General features: G+C 51.7%; 2 protein-coding genes across 3 annotated transcripts in view; both read left to right on the top strand.

Annotated features, from left to right (window-relative positions):
• Positions 1 to 266: 266 nt before the first annotated feature.
• The window catches only part of LOC125928083 (zinc finger protein 688-like), a 52,880-nt gene continuing 33,202 nt past the window's right edge, over positions 267 to 19,944 (top strand). Inside the window, exons 1-3 of one of the 2 annotated variants that reach the window (XM_049638644.1) lie at positions 267 to 702; positions 889 to 1,002; positions 1,915 to 4,320. In XM_049638644.1, coding sequence (XP_049494601.1) covers positions 507 to 702; positions 889 to 1,002; positions 1,915 to 3,128 — 1,524 coding nt within the window. In that variant the 5' untranslated portion in view covers positions 267 to 506 and the 3' untranslated portion in view covers positions 3,129 to 4,320. Of the gene's footprint in view, positions 703 to 888; positions 1,003 to 1,914; positions 4,321 to 19,944 lie in introns of those variants that run through there. The other variant, XM_049638648.1, reaches the window with a different exon arrangement.
• LOC125928085 (zinc finger protein 689) lies at positions 10,218 to 15,818 on the top strand. Its single transcript, XM_049638650.1, has 3 exons — positions 10,218 to 11,021; positions 11,234 to 11,347; positions 12,967 to 15,818. Exons 1-3 carry the CDS (start codon positions 10,817 to 10,819, stop codon positions 14,148 to 14,150), a joined length of 1,503 nt encoding a protein of 500 aa, XP_049494607.1. The 5' UTR covers positions 10,218 to 10,816; the 3' UTR covers positions 14,151 to 15,818.

Here is a 19,944-nt window from a genome sequence, read left to right as displayed (position 1 = left end):
ACGCGCGGCCTACGACGGCGCCGGGCAGGTGCTCAACCAGTGCGAGTCCTGGAGAGTTGTGGCTCCAGGGAGAAGGCCGGCTCGCACGCTGCAGCCGGCTTCCCTCCAACGGAGTGATTCTCTGAGACCCAATCAGAACTCAGGCTCGTTGCTTCCGGCTCCGCGCCACGCAATGACTGTGCACGGGAGGGAGAAGGGCGTGAAGCCCAGCGGCGCCATTATTCTTGAGGGCAAAGGGTTTCTAGCGCCCGTGCGGTGGGGGGGTGGGTGAGCGAGCTTCTTGCGCGCTTCCACTGTGGCAGAAGGCATCCTCAGATGCTCTAATCCGGGTCCATGTAGGACCTGTAAGAATAACACTTTAGGGGTTTGCGCTGGTCCCACGAGAGGCTGGGACCCAGCCCTTCGGGCTTCCTCTGCCGTGCCCTGGGCCCGGGACCAACCAGGTTTGGTCCCGCGGCGTCCAGAACCCCGGGCCCGCCGGCGAACGGCGGAACGGCGCTGGACCCATGGCGCCGCCCGGGGCCCCGCGCCTCGCCGGCGAGCAGGGGGAGGCCCACCCAGAGCGAGGGAAGCCGGGCGCCTTGAGCTTCGCAGACGTAGCCGTGTACTTCTCTTCGGAGGAGTGGGGCTGTCTGCGGCCAGCCCAGAGGGCCCTGTACCGGGACGTGATGCGGGAAACCTACGGCCACCTGGGCGCGCTCGGTGAGGCCCGGCCCGCCCCCTTCTCTCCCTTTTTGTGACACGGGGATTTTTAGACTTCTGGTGCGGACGCGTCCAAGTGTCTGTTGTTAAGGAGGGTCTTCTCCGCTAGGGTCCGGAGGCTGTGTCCCCCGCCTTGGCTGGGCTCCATCCTCTCACCCTGTCCGCTGTTGGCCTCTTCTCCCCTAGGATTCGCAGGCCCCAAGCCCGCCCTCATCTCCTGGATGGAGAGAAAGAAGGAGGCGTGGAGCCCGGAGGCCGAGGATCCCGAGGACAGGGCGAGGCACCCAGGATATGGGATAGGTGAGGAAAGTGGGGCTGAGCTGGAAGTCACCCTCTCTTGGGAGCGAGTCCCGGGCAGGAACTTTCCCCTGGCAGTCTCCTTCCAACACACAGCCCAGTTAGTGAGGATCTTCTGAACCTTCACTTCCAAATTTCCCTTTATCAGACCTGGTGCCTTCCTTACATCAAGGATAGCTGGGTAGGGGGGAAGAGAAGGTGGGGGGGGGGGGTAGAATTTATTGAGCCTTCCTTCTCTATGTGCCCAGAGCATTTGCATGCCTCAGAAAGGGGCCAGAAGTTCACTTAGTGAAATTGGTAGTTTTGGCCCAGGTGGTGACTGCTGTGTGTGTGTGTGTGTGTGTGTGTGTGTGTGTGTTTATTATTTATTTTGAGATACAGAGCACAAGCAGGGGAGGGGCAGAGAGAGAGGAATAGTGAAAATTCCAAGCAGGCTCCGCATTGCCAGCACAGAGCCTGCTGTGGGGCTCAAACTCATGAACCTCGACATCATGACCTGAGTGGAAATCAAGAGTTGGAGGCTTAACCGACTGAGCCACCCAGAGCCCCTGTGACTGCTGTTTTTGTATACACTGACCTGTGGTCCATTCCAGTGCCTTGAGAAATCTCTGTCCCTACTGAAATGCCTACTTTTAGGGGCTTTAATGTGGCAGGTGATTGCTTATTTTTGACAGGCAGTACTGTCCCTCACCTTCTGACAAAACTGTAATTTTCCAAGCCCTAAATGAGGGTGGGGGGGAAGGCCATGGATTGGGGAGCTGCTGCCTTAGATGAACCCGGGGGCTCTGAAACAGGGAATACACCAGAGAAACAGACTGCTGCTCCCTTCACCTACATCTCCCCATGGTGAGAGAAAACACAGGCGGGGGCATGCAGGCACTCAACTCTTTGGTTTCAATTCTCTCGTCTCTTTAGAAAGCAAGAAAAAGAATGAACCAAGCAGCAGAATCAGGGCCAAGGAGCTTGAGGACCCCCCTGTGAAGAACGGGCCACTGATGAAGGCCAGGCTGGTTCCTGGTTTTAGAGACTGCAGCCATTCATTGCCTCAGGTCTCCTCTGACACGGGACACCAGTGCACCGAGACTCCCAAGAGGCCCTACCCCTGCCTGGAATGCAGCCGTTCTTTCAGCTACCCCTCCCTCCTAGCCAGCCACCAGCGGGTCCACTCTGGGGAGCGGCCCTTTCCCTGTGACCAGTGTGGACGCTGCTTCCGGCAAAGAGGCAGTCTGGCTGTTCATATGCGCATACATACAGGGGAGAAGCCCTTCTCCTGCCCAGACTGTGGGAGGCTCTTTGCCTACCCCTCGATGCTGGTCAGACATCGGCGAATCCACTCTGGAGACCGTCCATATGTCTGTGGGCCTTGTGGGGTTCAGTTCTCCCAGAGGGCTCACCTGGTCCAGCACCAGCTGCTTCATACAGGGGACAAGCCTTATTCATGTCCGGATTGTGGCCGCTGCTTCCGCCAGACGGGGGCCCTGGCCATCCACAGACACAGACATGGTGGGGAGAAGCCATATGTGTGTACCGAGTGTGGGCGCCACTTTACACATCCTTCGCTCTTGGCTATCCACCAGCGCACCCACACGAGGAAGAAGCCCCATATCTGTTCTGACTGTGGTCGTGGCTTTGCCTACCCCTCCCTCCTGACCAATCACCAGCGGGTCCACTCTGGTGAGCGCCCCTACCCTTGTGCCCATTGCGGTGCCCGTTTTGCCCAGCAAAATAACCTGCTTCAGCATCAGCTCATTCACACAGGCGAAAAGCCCTATGAGTGCCCTGATTGTGGCCGCTGCTTCCGGCAGAGCGGCTCTCTGGCTATCCATAGGCGCACACATACAGGGGAGAAGCCCTACTCCTGCCCTGAGTGTGGGCACCAATTTACCTCTTCGTGTGTCCTCAACAGTCACAGGCGTGTCCATTCTGTTGAGAGGCCCTTCCCCTGTTCCCAGTGTGGGAAAACCTTTAAACGAAAGAGTGCCCTGGAAGCCCACCAATGGATCCATCGCACACGCAGGACAAGTCAGAGGGGGGCCGGACCTCTGTTACAACCTCCAGCCCGAGCTTCTGTCCCTGAGGGTCAGGAACCGTCAGTACACTTCCGGCATTTTCCTGATATGTTTCAGTAGCGCGAGTGTCTGAGTTCAGCAGTGTGAACGAGCGTTTTAAGATTCTCCCTGATCAAGTGTTGGGAAGGAGGTGCACAGAGGGCATAGGAGGGGTAGGAGAGGGGAGGAAAAGGGAATCGATCAAAAAGGAGATGGTGGGGGCTGAGCCACATCTAGAGTCTGTGAGTGACCTGGAGCTGAGAAGGAGGACATCCAGAGGGAAGCACCATCCAGGAAAAGCATGAGTCTCCTCCAATCCACTCCCAGCACCAACTGCTGACCTCTGAGATTTCAGCTCCCAGTTTTCCCTAACTCTAGAGCTCAGGACTTCAAATCTTAATTTGGACCAGAAGCCAAAATGAAAGAGGAGGATCATAGGCTTTGAGCCAGTTTATCCCATGTTCAACCTTGGTGCATCTTGCGTCATCAACATCTTTCTATAAAATAAGTACATGAATCCGGCCCCCAAGGTGGTTGTGAGGATTAAATAACATATATTCAGTCAAAACTGTCTAGTACAGTACTTTTTGCTGTGTATATCCTCCCAAGCTTTGCAGGTAGAGCTGTTTGAATATTGTCTAATCATCCCTGCTGAAAACAACTCTTTCAATGTGATTTTTGTAGCTTTAAAAAAATGTTTTTTTAAATGTTTATTTTATTTTTTGAGAGAGATACAGGGCTCCAGTTGGGGAGGAGTAGAGAGAGAGGGAGATACAAAATCTGAGGCAGGCTCCCTGCTCTGAGCTGTCAGCACAGAGCCCTACCACGGGCTTGAATTCACCAGCTGGGAGATCATGACCTGAGCCTAAGGCAGACGCTTAACCGACTGAGCCATCCAGGCGCCCCTCGTAGCTCTTTTCTATATTTCAGCAAGTTATAAACTATTAATGCCTTTGTTTTTCCCCCAAGTGATTCAATGCTTATTTTCTCTGTGCTCAACTCAGAAGTGAGAGTCTGTCTCATAATTCCCTGGAGTGTGTTAGAACTACCACACTGGCTTAGGCACCCATGCCTTTGCTTACATATTATGTGTCCCTCTCACGGGGTTGTAAGTACCACTGAGAGCAATCACCCTTAGAGCCACCTCTTTCCAGTCCCCAGCATTATGTTTGGAGATGCCACGTTTAATCACATCAGACAGGAAGAGCTGCGGGGGCTCAAGGACTACATCGTGGGTCAAGCCCGGCGAAGACTCGAGAATCTGGAAGGCTGTAGACAGCAATGTAACCTCCATGGCCGAGGAGGCTTTGTTTAGCTCCCTGCTCTGTACTGGGCTCCTGGAGCTGTGCTCCACGCAGGAGGCGCCAATGCACGTTTGAACGTCGTTCATATCTAGGTGCAAAGGAAGCAGGGAGCCCCAGCCGCAGACAGCGCTCTGGTCCGAGGCCCAGCCGGCCAGGGTGTGGGGGGCGGGGAGGAGGAGCGGTGCTGTGGGCCCGCAGTCCCTTCGCACGCGCGGCCTACGACGGCGCCGGGCAGGTGCTCAACCAGTGCGAGTCCTGGAGAGTTGTGGCTCCAGGGAGAAGGCCGGCTCGCACGCTGCAGCCGGCTTCCCTCCAACGGAGTGATTCTCTGAGACCCAATCAGAACGCAGGCTCGTTGCTTCCCGCCCCGCGCCATCCAATGACTGTGCATGGGAGGGAGAAGGGAGTGAAGTCCAGTGGCGCCATTATCGTTGAGGGCGAAGGCTTCAGGGCTCTGGTGCGGTGCACTGGGCTGTCTTCAGGGAAGTGATGCAGGTGACCCAGGACTGCCTACCTGGGCGCGATCGGAAAGTCCCAGCCCTCCCCTTGTCCCCCTTTTAGCGAAAAGGGGTACTAGTCGGCTTCGGTCCGGACGCGTCTGAGTGTCTGTTGTTGGGGAGGGTCTTTTCCGGTAGGATTCAGGAGGCTGTAACTGCCCCTGCAGAGGAAGCCCATCCTCTCACCCAGTCCTCTGTCAGCCTCTTCTCCCCTGGGATTCGCAGACCTCAAACCCGCCCTCATTTCCTGGAGATGAAAGTAGGAGGCGTGGAGCTCGGAGTCCAAGAAGGAGGGGGCAAGGCACTCAGGATCTGGGATAGGCGAGGAAAGTGGGGGCTGAGCTGGAAGTCAACCTCTCTTGGGAGGGAGCCAGGGTAGGCCCTTTCTGCCGGCAGCCACAGCTACACCGCACCCTTCTCTTTAAAGACCCCAATTCATAAGAATCCGATGAACTTTCTCTTCTAAAGTTCTCTTTCCCAGACCCGGAGGCTTCCTTGTGTTCAAGGGTAGCTGGTCCTGTTGGTTCCAGTTGGGGGTTGGGGCGAGACAACAGTTGGGGATTTAGGTTTTTTCGCCTTATTTCTGCAGAGTGTTTAAGAGTATTGCTTCCAACAGAGCTTTCTTCAGTCATGGGAATGTTCTGTATCTGTGGTGACCAACACAAAAGCCACCGGCCACATGTGTCTATTTAGCACTTGAAATGTGGCTAGTGTACCTGAGGAAGTAAAATTTTCATTTTAATTAACTTAAGCCTAGAGAACATGCATGATGTATTTCTGACTGGCCTTGGAAGGAGACCAGACATTCACTTCGGTTTCTTGGCCTGGCCTTGTTTCTCAGGGCATATCCTGCCTTTTGAAGCTGCCTAGAGCCCTCTATAGAATTTAAAGCCTTGCCACCTTTCATTGAGGATGCAGACAGGTGTTTTTGTGTGCTCAGAGGGCACTGAGGTCTGTTTTTTGAGGAACGTTTCCACTGACATGTCTGTATTTAAGGTCTTTCACTAGGGAGAGGTGCCGGCTTACCTCTGAAAAGAATTCAGCCCTTCCTTATGGGAACCCTCTATGGTTCTGGAAGCCTGGAGTGAGAAGGCATGGTACTTTTTCTGAAAACTAGAAACTTCTGCCTGAGGCAGGTGGGGGATCGCTGTGGAGGGATGGGGGGTGGGGCGGGGATTCGCACTTAGATCCTCCTGCCCTGAACGAACAGGCACTCTGTCTCCAGTGCTGCCCCACCAGTGGCGATTCAGAGCACCCCACAATCTTTAGTTCCGATTCTCTTGTCTCTGCAGAGAGCAAGAGTAAAGAAAAGAAGGGGGAAATGGAGGTGAAGAAGCTTAAGGAGCCTGTGTGCGAGAGGCTGCCTGCTTAGGCAGCATGGCAGGAGTCCTTTGAAGAACCGGGGCCCTGAATCAGGGGGTATGGCCAGATATCACCTCAGGGCTCCTGAACTATGGGACAACAGTGCTGTTTGGCTCCGAAGAAACCCTACCCGAGTCTTGGCTGTCCTCTTCCTCCTGGCCAGACACCAGCAGGCCTACTGTGCTGGCAGCCTTCCCTGTGACAGTGTGGATGCTGCCCTCTCAGTGCAAGAACCTGCCCCACCATCTGCCCGTCCACAGGTGAGACAGTCGTCTCCCCACCCCACCCCCACCCCCCTGCTGTGTGGCTGCTGCCTTTGAAAAAGTAGGGCCCTGGCCACCTACAGAAGGAAGAAACTTTATGCAAGTCTGGACTGTGGGCAGCTCTTTGCCGCCCCTCACTGTTAGACACGGACAGACCACTCCGGTGACTGTCCCCGTGTGTGTGGCTCCTGTGGTGTCCCCGTTTCCCGGAGGGCTCACCTGATCTAGCACCAGCTGCTCCACATAGGGCACACCCGCGTCCTGACTGCACCGCACCGCCTCCACCCGGGGAAGCGCCCTGGGTGCCCATAAGTGCAGACATGTGGGCAGACTGGGGGTGCGACTTTGCATACCCGCCTCCCGGCCAGCCACCTGCTCATGCACTTGAGTAAACACTGCTATGCCATGGTCTATAGTGTGGTACTCACTTTTGCTCACCAAAAAAATTTGCTCCAGCACCAGCTTATCCACACGGGAAAGAAGCCCTCTGGTGCTGTGGCTGTAAGGCGGTGTTCTTTGGCCGTTCGGTCCTTTGGCCGTTCACAGATGCCCACGCACACCCGGGGAAACCTTCCCCCTGCCCGGAGTGTGGCATCTGCTTCCTGCACTCCTCCCTCCTGCTCAGCCACAGGCACATCCACTCTCATGAGAGGCCCTTTCCCTGCACTGAATGTGGGAAAAGCTCCAAGAGGAAGCACGCCCAGAAAGCCCACCATGGAATCCATCAGGGATACACGGAAGGGCCAAGGTGTGGGAGCCCTGAGCCAGCCTCCTCCCTTGGGGATCAAGACCCCTCAGTTCATGTCCACTGTTAGATGCATTCCAGGAGTGTGGGTGACTGGGGTCAAGTGCTGCGAAGGGGTTTGTGATGGAAGACGTTGTTTCCCGTCAAGCGTTCACCACTCAGAGCGGGTAGAGGCAAGAGAGAAAGGAAAAAAGGGGGAGGTGTACAAAGTGACAAAGTCCATAGGTGCCTTGGAGTCCTCCTTCAGAGAGCAGGATATAGAGGTAATGGGAAATGTACCAGCGAGTTACGTCACCCAGAAATGGACAGGTTGGAACTGGACTGCAAGAATCTGTTAGGGAAAGGGAAGATTCCATCATTACCCATGACTTTGTCCCAGGACTAACACTGCTTGCTGGAGTCTGGGTTTATGGTGCAATGACATTTTAGGCAAATCGAAGGTTGCACTGCCTGATGCTTTCCTCTCACTGAGCATGAAACAAGGAGAAATGACGCTCAGAGCCTTTCACCCAGTTTAGAGCTGCCAGTGCAAGTCAGAGGACATTCTCCAGCTTCAAATCTCAACCCCGCCTTTACTAACAGGCAGTCTGCTCGTTCAACTGTCTGCTAACCATCCTCATAAGGACTCTGGAAGGTGAATTTCCACTGTGGTTATCTATCTCGATGTGCCTACAAGGTGGCACCTGGGACTTAGCTGGCTTTCAACACCATTTCCCTTTACCCCAAACAGGGAGCCTTTGGTGGCCTCTTGGTGTGTAGACTCCCTGGATCTTCTCCATCCTTCTCTACAGTGGACATTCTGCAGGAGGAGCCCCGTGTGTCCCTGTGCCCAGTGTGAATCCAGGAATTTATACAGAAGGGAGCAAGGGCCTCTGCTTTCACATGAAGTCCTAGGTGCATCTCTCTCTGAAATGTTTCCCTATAGGTAAGAGCACCTGACTCTGCCTGATTCCTAGGCTCTGCCTTAGTGGCTCCCACCAAGATCACCTTGGCCAAGATCATCTTTGGCAAGCCAGGCCAAATGGGGCCTTTCCAGCCCAGGGCCAAAAGGGCGAGGCTGACCCTGTCTTGCCATCTCCTGTATGTGGGAAGAGGGCTTAACACTCTTTCTCCTCAGTATTTAACCATCTTCTTTCCTAGTCAATGTCAGCATCATTGACAGTACATCATTACCATTTAGGCAAAATATCCACAGAGGAAGTCTGATTCCTTCCCAACCTTCTCTGTTTACTCATTGTCTTCCCAATGAAATAGTTTGCTGTCTGTTTGCCCTTTTATTCCCTCAGCAGCCCACGTTTACCTTCTGATTTCTCCAAACTGAACTATGTGTAGGCACAAAGCTATCCGTTTGCCCTGCACACTATCAGAGTAATTCTCTTAAAATATTAACAGAAGGTAATTCACTTCTTTAGACCAGTGTAGAGCTCCCCGGTGTGCAGGATGAAACCATCCAATATCTGGTGTCAACCTATCCTTTCAATCCTTCAGGGTTTTTATTTTATTTATGTTTATTTATTTTTGAGAGAGAGGGAGAGAGTGCAAGCAGGGGAGGGGAAGAGAGAGAAAGAGAGAGAGAGAGAGAGAGAGAGAGAGGATCTCAAGCAGGCTCCGCGCTGTCAGCACAGAGCCTGACGGGGGGCTTGAACTCACAAACCCTAAGATCACGACCTGAGTTGAAACCAAAAATTGGACACTTACAAGACTGAGCCACCCAGGGGCCCCTCAATCCTTGTTTCACCCTAACAGTATCTGGTACTGCATCAGAAAATGTCCTCATTCCCTTCACACTCAGAACTTTCCTGAATTCCTGGCTTTGTATCAGAGATGTTTATGGTCATGGAATTCAGCTGTTTACTCAACAAATATACATTGAGCACTGCTGCCCTCTCTGAATCCCACCCATTCATAGACCAAACTCATTTCCCATTTGATGCATCAATCTGGAAAGTCATTCAGAGCAGGGATTCTGTCTTATTCATTTTGGCAATCTTGACATTCCACTTGCTCCCCCAGTAGTTTGTTCAATAAACAGTCACTATGCTTGGGACAGAGTAGAACTCAGTGTTTACTGTCATTTTGTTGTTGGTGTGTTTTGTTTTTCCCTACCTCCTCTGTTCAAAAGTCATCTTCCTCAGAAAGCCTTACTACCTCACAAGGTTATCTTGTGAATTCCTGAAATGTTGTCTTCACTCCTGGTCAGTTCTGGGATAGCGTTTTATCCATAAAAGGTGCTTTAACAAATTGATCAATGGGTTGGAGAGAGAGATGTGTATGTCACCACTTGAGGTATGTAGCAAATGGCATATCCTCTGCCCCCTAGATCGCCTGGGAGATGACCCTGAGCTGGTGAAACCCTGAACAACAACACTTAGACAGAAGTCGGGACTGATGGAGTGGGAGCCGACTGGTTACATCAGCAATTTTCCTATGCCTTTCACATACATGCTTGCTGCACTCTGTTAATTTGTAAATTTATATGCCTCACTCAACTACAATCTTCATTCAGAGCATGGTTCATGACTTATTTCCAAACTGCCTAGCACTACGCTTTGTACACTGAACAAATGTCATGTAAAAATAAGGAACGGAGATGTGCATAAGACTGAACCTGGAAACAGGCCAGGAGCTCTGATTGTTGAGTTGACGAGCGAATTCGCATAGTGCGGGGAAGGGGGTCGTGTTCTGCGGTATGAATGAAGACCCGGTCGGCCCTGGGTTTAAATCTCTGTTGGTTTTCCTTATTAGCAGCATCCCTCTGAGATTTTCCTCATCGGTAGAACTGGATGGTGACCACCAACGACTATTGTACTATTGTCACATAATAGTAACAAAGAATAAATAAGATCCCCTCTTATTAGAGGGGAATGGTGCCTGCGCGCAGGAAACGCCAACGTTAATTTCCCTCCCCAAAAGGCAACAAGGAAGTTATCCAATTCTCTGAGAAGGTCACCCGGGGTAATCTCAGCCCCGGGCTGGCCGGAGTGGCTCCGTCACTCAAATCCTTCCCTCCCTCCGCGAGGCAGCGCGTGCCAGAGAATAGGGGCCCGTCAGCGACGCCAGGCTAGCTCACAGCGGCCGGACTCAGAACCCGCCAGAGGCACCCGGCTTGAAGGGTCGGCTTCCTGCCCTTACGCTTCCGTTGGCTTCGTTTAAACAGGCCGCTTTCGACAGCACCCAATCAGGAAGCTCGATCTTCGGCCGCCGCCCAATGAGCGCGTGTAATGGGGGGAAAAAGGGCGTGAAGCCCAATCGCAGCGCCATCACACTTGAGGGCAAAGAGGTTAGGAAGCCGGCATGGCGCTCCGGTCAATAAAATCGATAGCTGGAAGCTGCCTGTGTTCCAGGCTAAGGCGGTGCGGGAGCAGCGCCGCCATCTTCCCCGAAGGCATCTTCCGGTGCCTTTCACCCAAGTTCGGGCAGGAGTTTCCTGAATAACAGCGAAAGGTTTCCGTTAGCCCCGCAAGGCGGCCGATTCCGATTCCCTCCGGGCCTCCCCAGGCACGCTCAGCCCCGGTCCGGCGGGGGCTCCCAAATCTCCGGGTCCGCCAGGGGTCCAGGCCGAGACGGGGAAGGCCGTGGCGCCGGCTTCTGGGGTCCAATGGCGCCACCTTCGGCTCCGCTCTCTGCGCGGGGACCAGGAGAGGCCAGACCCGGCCGGAGAAGGGGAAGGAGGCCGAGGGCGGTGAAGTTCGCAGACGTGGCCGTGTACTTCTCCACGGAGGAGTGGGGGTGTCTGCGCCCCGCGCAGAGGGCCCTGTACCGGGACGTGATGCGGGAGACCTACGGCCACCTGGGCGCGCTCGGTGAGGCCCGGCCCAATTCGCTTCCGCGGGGCCCGAAGGGATGGAGGAGCTTAGGGGCGGGGGTTGGGGGTACGGCAGAGTGTCCAGGGACCTGGCCTGCGACCAGGTTGTGTCAGGGGAGGAGGACAGGGTCTTGGCAGGAGATGACACCGGGTAGGTATTTACCCAGCGTTATCTAGGAGCTGGGCTTCTGACTGGTTCTCCTTCCCCAGGGTGCGCAGGTCCCAAACCAGCCCTCATCTCCTGGTTGGAACGAAATACCGATGATTGGGAACCGGCTGCTCTGGATCCGCAGGAGTGCCCACGGGGGGTAGCAGTCCAAAGAAGTGAGTGAAAAATGCCTGTGGAGGGCCTGTGGCCTCTAATGACTCAGTTTCAAGTTTTGGTAGCTAGGGGTTCCTCTGGCCCGTCCTGTAGTGCTTTACTTACTGTGTTGGTTTTCATAACTTCAGGGTCTTGTCTCTCTGATGGTGTTGGGTGGGTCCACCATACAATGGTTTGTTTACCCATCAGTTTGCAAACTAATGGTCTGCAGTTCTCTATTGTGTGAATGAACCAGTGAGCTTTTCAAAGGAGTTACACTCCGGTGTCCTTCCCAGGATCCCTGTCCTCAGCTAGCTTTGAATTGGGCCCTGAGGCACCTGGTACCTTTCTGAGTTTTCCGGATTTTGGTTGAACGGATCTCATAGGGAACAGCTGCCTGGGATGTAGGGCCCTCTTTCTGCCCTTTTGGCGGGGTGACTGCTGATCAGTGCAGGAATCTGTACTCTTCTCAGGATCTAGCAAGGCTCTGATTGATGCCATTCAGGTAGAAGGACCCCAGATCCACCCACAGGGACGGATGTAACTGTCGGAGCTGGAGTTTTGGTGCCAGATTCTCTGAGACCAGTGCTATCTTTCCAAGATTCAGATCTGACCATGATACTTCCTTACTTAAAACCTGTTAGTTTGCGGGGCATCTGGGTGGCTCAGTCGGTTGAGCTTCTGACTTCGGCTCAGGTCATGATCTTGAGGTCCGTGAGTTCGGGCCCTGCATCGGGCTCTGTGCTGACAGCTCAGAGCCTGGAGCCTGCTTCGGATTCTGTGTCTCCCTCTCTTCTCTGTCCCTACCTGCGTGCCCCCCCTTAAAAATAAACATTAAATTTTTTTTTTTATTTTAAAAAAACGTGTCCGTTTTTGCCACAACAGGTTGGCAAATGGCTGTCAGTTATATCAAGTCACTTGGGGAACTTGGTAAAAAAAAAAATACACAGATTTCCTGGACCCAGAACTATTGACTTACTCTTATGGATGTCTAGGCCGTTTGTAACGGCCCCAGTCAGTTGGCATGTACGTTTAGATTTGAGAACCACTGGATAAAATATAGTTCAAGGCCCTATACAGCAGTGGTTCTCGGAGTATGGTCCTCAGACCAACAGCAGCATCAGTCAGGAAAGAATTAGAAATACAGATTCTTGGGCCCCATCCCAGACCTGCTGAATCCAAAATTGTCTCAATAAGTTATCCAGATGCTTCTGATCACAATAAAATTTGAGACCCATTGGCTTAGACGGCCTTAGAACCTAGAGCTCATAGCCATTATAGCTCATAGCCATTATAGCTCATAGCCTACAGCCAGATCATAGCTCATAGCCTATAGCCAGCTCATAGCTCATTTGTTTCTGCTTCCTTGCCTTACACTTAACCTGTTCAAAAACTTTTAATTTGTAAAATCTGCATAACCTCCAAGAAACCTTTTCTGACTTCTCCAAATTGAGTTAGGGACTCCTGGAATCTCCTCTATTTCTATAGTAGTACGTCACCGTGGCACTGACACAGATTGTCTGTGGCACTAACACTCCTTGAAGAGGGGCTGAGTCTGTTTGTGTTCCAACCTGTAACACTGTCTTAGGCAAGGGTGGGGGCCCAGTATTTGTTAAATTAACTTCTCCCTGTGTTCCTGTAGAAACCAGAACCAGAAAGAAGAATGGAGACAAGGAAGTATTCCCACCTAAGGAGGCACCCCGAAAGGGGAAGCGAGGGCGGCGGCCCAGCAAACCCCGACTGATCCCCAGGCAGACGTCGGGGGGCCCCATCTGCCCGGACTGTGGTTGCACCTTCCCTGATCACCTGGCCCTGGAGAGCCACAAGTGTGCCCAGAATCTGAAGAAGCCTTACCCTTGCCCAGACTGCGGGCGCCGGTTTTCCTACCCCTCCCTGCTGGTCAGTCACCGGCGGGCACACTCTGGTGAGTGTCCCTATGTTTGCGACCAGTGTGGCAAACGTTTCTCCCAGCGCAAGAACCTCTCGCAGCACCAGGTTATCCACACAGGCGAGAAGCCCTACCACTGCCCTGACTGTGGCCGCTGCTTCCGCAGGAGCCGGTCCCTGGCCAATCACCGGACCACGCATACGGGTGAAAAGCCCCACCAGTGCCCTAGCTGCGGGCGTCGCTTTGCCTATCCCTCGCTGCTGGCCATCCACCAGCGCACACACACGGGGGAGAAGCCCTACACCTGCCTGGAGTGCAACCGCCGCTTCCGTCAGCGCACCGCCCTCGTCATCCACCAGCGCATCCACACCGGCGAGAAGCCCTACCCGTGTCCGGACTGTGAGCGGCGCTTCTCCTCCTCCTCCCGCCTGGTCAGCCACCGGCGGGTACACTCCGGGGAGCGTCCCTACGCCTGCGAGCACTGTGAGGCCCGCTTCTCCCAGCGCAGCACCCTGCTCCAGCACCAGCTCTTGCACACGGGGGAGAAGCCGTACCCCTGCCCAGACTGCGGACGTGCCTTCCGGCGGAGCGGCTCCCTCGCCATTCACCGCAGCACGCACACCGAGGAGAAGCTGCACGCGTGCGAAGACTGTGGCCGCCGCTTCGCCTACCCCTCGCTCCTGGCCAGTCACCGGCGCGTCCACTCGGGCGAGCGGCCCTACGCCTGCGACCTGTGCTCCAAGCGCTTTGCCCAGTGGAGCCACCTGGCCCAGCACCAGCTCCTGCACACCGGGGAGAAGCCCTTCCCCTGCCTGGAGTGTGGCCGTTGCTTCCGCCAGAGGTGGTCTCTGGCCGTCCACAAGTGTAGCCCCAGGGCCCAAAACTGTAGCGCTAGATCTGCTCTAGGGGGGGCCAGCCAGAAGGGCGATGCCCTTTAGTGTGGGAAGGACAGTGGCAGTTCATTTCAGTGCATGGAGGGGCCCAGGTCATACAGGGCAGAGTCAGAGCAAAAACCCAGGTTCCCTGCCGCAGAGACCTGAACTTCAGTGTATTCCACCACACTGGCTGCCTTACTGGATGTGTCGAGAACGGAGGGTCCCGTTAGGAGAGGTGACATCATTTGGTTGTTTCCCGGCTACCCTATCCTGAAAGAATTTCTGTGTGTGGATATCAGGACTGAGAGTTCTCCCGTCTGTTTTAGAGGCTGTTGGCTTTTGCTTTCTTGTCACAGGGGTTACCTGTCCTCTTGCACAGTCAGGAGAATCCCATACTCTGCCCCTTCTTCCATACGTGGTTAAAGCCAACCTGATCTAGCCCTCTTTTTACGACACTCCTGCCAAGTGTTTTTTGTTTTTTGTTTTTTTTTTTACCCTTGCTTTAAAACCTCCCTTGACGGGGAGCTTACTACCTCACAAGGCAGGTCATTTCGTTGTGGGATAGCTCTGATCTTTAGAAGGCTGTTCAGGACCACATTCTCCTTCCCTATAAGCCTTGCCCAGAATATGTAGTACTTCATGTGCGTGACAGCATTTCAGAGAACTCTATCACGACTGCTTTTGCCCCACGTTTTCAGGTTAAACAGCATCATTTGGTCCATCATTCCTTAAAGACAGGGTTTCAGTTCCCACACACATGCTCGCTCTCCAAACAGGTGCTGGGTTTTCAATGTTCCTTTTAAAGCCGGCACCACAGTGTGCACAGTACACCTCCTTGGTCTGTACTTGTCTCGGTGGCTCTAGATTGCACTGACTTTGGGGATGGTGGCACTGCACGGGGCTTCATTGGGTGACAGGCACCTAAATACCTAAGGTTTTTGTTTGTTCTTAAACCACATACTGTGAAGCTAAGTCTTCTGCACCCTATGTTTGAAAAATTGGTTCCAGTGGGTCTGGGACATAGGCAAAATGAGCTCTGGGAGAAGACTGATTTTAAGGCAAAGCAGGGGAGCTATGGTCTAGCAGCAAGAGGCAAAACTGGGACTAGCTTGTACTTCATCCAGTGGATTTGGATTCGTTCCAGGCAGCCAGTGGCTGGAAAACCCTTGAGAACTGGGTCTCACCCTTCCCTGATTTCTCATCAGAATAAGGAGACATCAGCACAGACCTTCCAGGAGTCCTCAGCCAACATTTTTCATAAAATGGAGTGAGGCCATTCAAGGAGGGTAGAGTCAACAGTCATCAAGTTGTGCTCATGCCTGCCTTCCTCACATAAGCTCTCCAAAGCAGCAGCAGCAATGTGTCTTAATCTTTGATATGCCTCCCTGGTACCTACCCCTGAGTAGATGCTCAGTAAAGCTTTACCGCATTAAATGAACAAGGCCTACCACTTTGCCTTGGGTAGCTGCACCAAATTGGAATTTCCAAACATGACTTCTCTCCTATTCCAACGGCTGGAGTGGGTCATGTTCCTACCCCTATTGCTTGTTCCTTCGGCTCTCCTCATCTCAGCCCCAAAGTCGGGGAGCAGTTGGGGAACAGTGTTTGTAATTACCTCTGTTCTGGTGTTTAGCAAGTTGCATTGTAACTGTTTCTCCTTGGATGAATGGATGAGCTACCCCAAGACGGGTCGTACCAGATTGGGTCTCATTAAAATGTCTGATAAATGAATTATGTTCCTTGTGGAATTACTATTTATAAAATGTAAGTGTAGGTCCTTGACTGACCAGAAATTTTTACAGTTTTGTTGTTGTTTTTAATGTCTATTTCTGAGAGAGCGGGAAAGGGGCAGAGAGAGGAGACTCCAGGCTCACCCACCTCTTTCTTTACCTAGGAATTTTGTAACTTTCTTTGGCCTGGATTGTAACTCCAAGACTTGGGAGCCACTGGTGGCCAAGTTCCAGTGTGTGGTCTGTGGAGGGTTGAGACGAGTGACAACTTACTAGGTTCCCTAAAGCACTTCAGTCTCAGGGTCCGTTCCATTGACCAGCTGTGATCCTGGCCCTGTTTTCAGTGGGAGATCCCAGTATCCTTCCAATAAACTCCCCCTTCTGTTTTAGGTAGAGTTTGTTACTTGCAACCAAAGAGCGAACGGATTCATAGTCCCAGTATGGATTTACCTCCCATCTGCCTTCATGTCTATGTACGAGCTGTGAAGAAGAAAAAATTGCAGGGTTGCTGAAAGCCAGCATGACGCCTTTCCTGATCTCCAACTTCAGTTGAGCCTTCCTTATTACTTAAGTCTTCCCTCTGTCCTTCACCAGTGAAACACAAGGTTTCACATGGGAACTCTTGACATTCCACTCCCCACTGCCCCCACATTTACCAGTGTGACCACAAGTATTTACTTGCTTCCAGGAACCACCTCAGGGGACTCCCTTATGCACCATGATCGCCAACGAAGCTGTCCTTGGATTTCATCTACTGTCCTCTCAGGGACTTTGCTATTGTTCGTCTCTCCCCTTAATTTTATGGTTTCAGAGTCCCTCTCTTTGCTGGAACACACACATGCCAGTCTTTAAACATGATAAATATTTTTTAAGATTTTATTTTTAAGTAATATCTCATAACCCCAAGATCAAGAGTCACACACTCTACCAACTGAGCCAGGCAGGCGCCCCTCAGCTAAATATCTTGAAGGAGTAGCCTATGTTCACTTTATTCTTTGGCCTACTGCAACAGTATTGTAGCTACTTTGTTGAGCATTTAATGATCCGCCATGTACTGTGTTAAGTACCTTGTACACTCCAATCTAATTTGTAGGAGAACCCCTTCAAGTAAATGTTAGGAGACGCGCCATAATGTGTCTCCAACATTGCCCCGCATTCTGCTGAGTATGCCAAAAATGCAAGGCCCTGCCTTCAGCAAATTCTCCGACAAGCCGATTCAGACCTAGAGCCTCCTGAATGAGGAGGGGTTGGGTCCCTTGATGAAGGACTATGTTACACTGGCAAAAACATGCCGTGTATCTTCTAGCCTTTTCCAAATGGACCTGCAGCCATTTCCCAGAGTGGCAGGGCACAGGAAAAGGGGAAGTCACAAGAGTGTTCAGCGATTACTGGACACTGGATCTAGACATTTTCTAATTCTCGGGGATCCAAAACATGACTGTTAGTTCACCAGGCACAGTGGACTCGTGGAGATCAGGCGGGTGTAGAAAAGCGTTGACTCAGCAGGCCTATGTTGCTTCAACCCTGCACATTTCAAAGAAAGTTCACCTTCAAGACTGGCACTTGGCTCACTCCCGCGAGATAAATTCTGAGCCCTTGTAATATTTGGCCTGATTAGGGTGTTTTGTATGCTGGAGGCCTCGAGTCACACTCTACCAGTCTGACCAGATGAGTTCATCCTAATAACGTGGTTTATGATGAATGCCTGTTTTTGCTCTGGGGGGCTGAGTCTGAGTAGCTGAGGTCAGTCATGTGGATACTCCATGTCTGTATGACTGACCCTCCCCCCGCCCCCAATGAAAACCCTAGACACCAGGGCTGAGTTTCTCTAGTTGGCAACGATTCACATGTATTGTCACAAATCCTTGTTGGGGGGATAAAGTGCATCTCTGCAACTCTACTGGACAAGGACACCTGGAAATTTCCAAGTTTGTGCCTGGTTTCTCCTGGGCTTTGCCCCATGCACCCTTTGCCTTGCTGATTTTTATCTGTGTCTTTTTGCTTTAATTAGCTACAAACTGGAGGATAGAAATAAAGGGGGGGAAATGCAAGGCCCTGACCACTCTTTCACTCTTTCCCCAGCCATTTCTTAGGGTTGTGTTTGCATGAAGCAACTGTCAGGGAGAAATAGTGTCTCTACATGGGACAAAGAGCAGCTTCTTCCTACTTGCCATGAAACGCCAGGTTCCCCCAGCTCATTGTTCCTCCCCCACAGTGCAACTCTGTGTGTCTAGAATCCACTGGGCCCCTCCGTGTCGTCTCTGTGGAGCTTAGGAGGCAAAAGAACCAATGCATATGTGATGCTCAGGTGACATGTGCCATGAATAAGGTCTTTTGTCTCTGACATTGGAGTCTCTTGTCCTCTGCCAGCATCCATGAAACAACAGACTAATTTTTTTACTTTGTAAGTAGGGTAACCTTCACTTGCACACCTGACAATAGGTATTATTTCCCTTTAATAGAGGAGGCTCAGTGATATATTAAGGAACTGGTCCAGGATCACATATCTGGTACATCTAAGGGCCATGATTTCCAAGCCAGGTCTCACTCCAAACCTAGCTGCGAGACAAGGTATTACAACACAGAAACTGTCCTTTAAGACGCCTTGATGACTCAGCAAATCAATGATTTAGTTTTTATCTTTTTTACCTTAGTTTTCCTACCAGAGCTCTCATGTAACTTAGCTTTCATGCCTCATATTCTTCTAGTGTTCCTGGCATTTCTTGTGGTTCCTTCTAGTGTGTACACGTAGGAATTCCTTCTCGGTGTTTCTTGTGAAATGTACACGTTTTCCCAAATTCCAAGAACAATCCGTCAAGAAACTGGGAAAGTGCAAAAAATGTATCATAATTCTCCTGTGAGCTAAAGCTTAACAATAAACATAGAGAAAGAAGGTGCTGGTTTGGAAGGGGTCATTAAAAGCAAGAGCAGGAAATGCTGACTGTGCAGAGTTGAAAGTGAATGTCAACACACCTGTGAAAGGGGCAGGAGCAACTAGAATAAAAGATATCACAACAGGGGCGCCTGGATGGCTCAGTCAGTTAAGCATCTGACTCTTGATTTTGGCTCAGGTCATGGTCTCACGGTTTCTTGAGTTGGAGCCCCGAGTCCCTGCATCAGGCGCTGACAGGGTAAACCCTGCTTGGGATTCTTTCTCTCTCTCTGCCCCTCTCCCACTCATGCTCGCTCGTTCTCAAAATAAATAAATAAATAAAAGCTATCACAACAGGATCAGGTAATGTTACCTGTAGCTGTGGCCACGTTGGAAGCCTGTGTTCCTGGTCCTGTCTGCTGCTAATCAAGAGTCATTCTTGCAAATAAAGTGTTATATTCACAGGATACTTTGCACAAATCTATAAATGGTGTTAGAGAAATAAGTTTTGGAAGCAAAATAAGTTGGTCTCTTTAAAAAAAATTTTTGTTTAAATCTTTATTTTTGAGAGAGAGAGAGAGAGAGAGAGATACAAAGTGCAAGCGAGGGAGAAGCAGACAGAGGGGGAGACACAGAATCTGAAGCAGGCTCCAGGCTCTGAGCTGTCAGCACAGCGCCTGACGCGGGGCTCGAACTCATGAACTGTGAGGTCATGACCTGAGTGGAAGTCAGACGCTCAACCGACTGAGCTACCCAGACACCCCAAAATACTTTTTTTTTTAATTAAAAAAAATTTTTTTAACGTTTATTTATTTTTGAGACAGAGGCAGAGCATGAACGAGGGAGGGCCAGAGAGGGACGGAGACACAGAATCCGAAACAGGCTCCAGGCTCTGAGCTGTCACCACAGAGCCTGACGTGGGGCTCGAACCCACAAACCGTGAGATCATGACCTGAGCTGAAGTCGGACGCTTAACCAACTGAGCCACCCAGGCGCCCCCCAAAATACTCTTAAAGTACTGTGAGAGCTACAAAACTGTGGACTGTTGTGGTAAAATATACATAAAATTTACCATCTTAACCATTTTTAAGTATACAATTCAGTGGCATTAAGTACATTCACAATGTTTTATAACCTGCCACTATCTCCAGAACTTCTTCATCATCCCACAGACACTATGTACCCATGAAGTAATAAACAAATACATGAATGTTGCATTTGCAATTTTGATAGTTATTACCAAATTGCTTTCCAA

The sequence above is a fragment of the Panthera uncia genome, chromosome E3 (assembly GCF_023721935.1).
Source record: "Panthera uncia isolate 11264 chromosome E3, Puncia_PCG_1.0, whole genome shotgun sequence".
NCBI lineage: Eukaryota > Metazoa > Chordata > Mammalia > Carnivora > Felidae > Panthera > Panthera uncia.
Note: the sequence above shows the minus strand (reverse complement) of the source record. Positions and strands in the feature narration are given on the sequence as shown.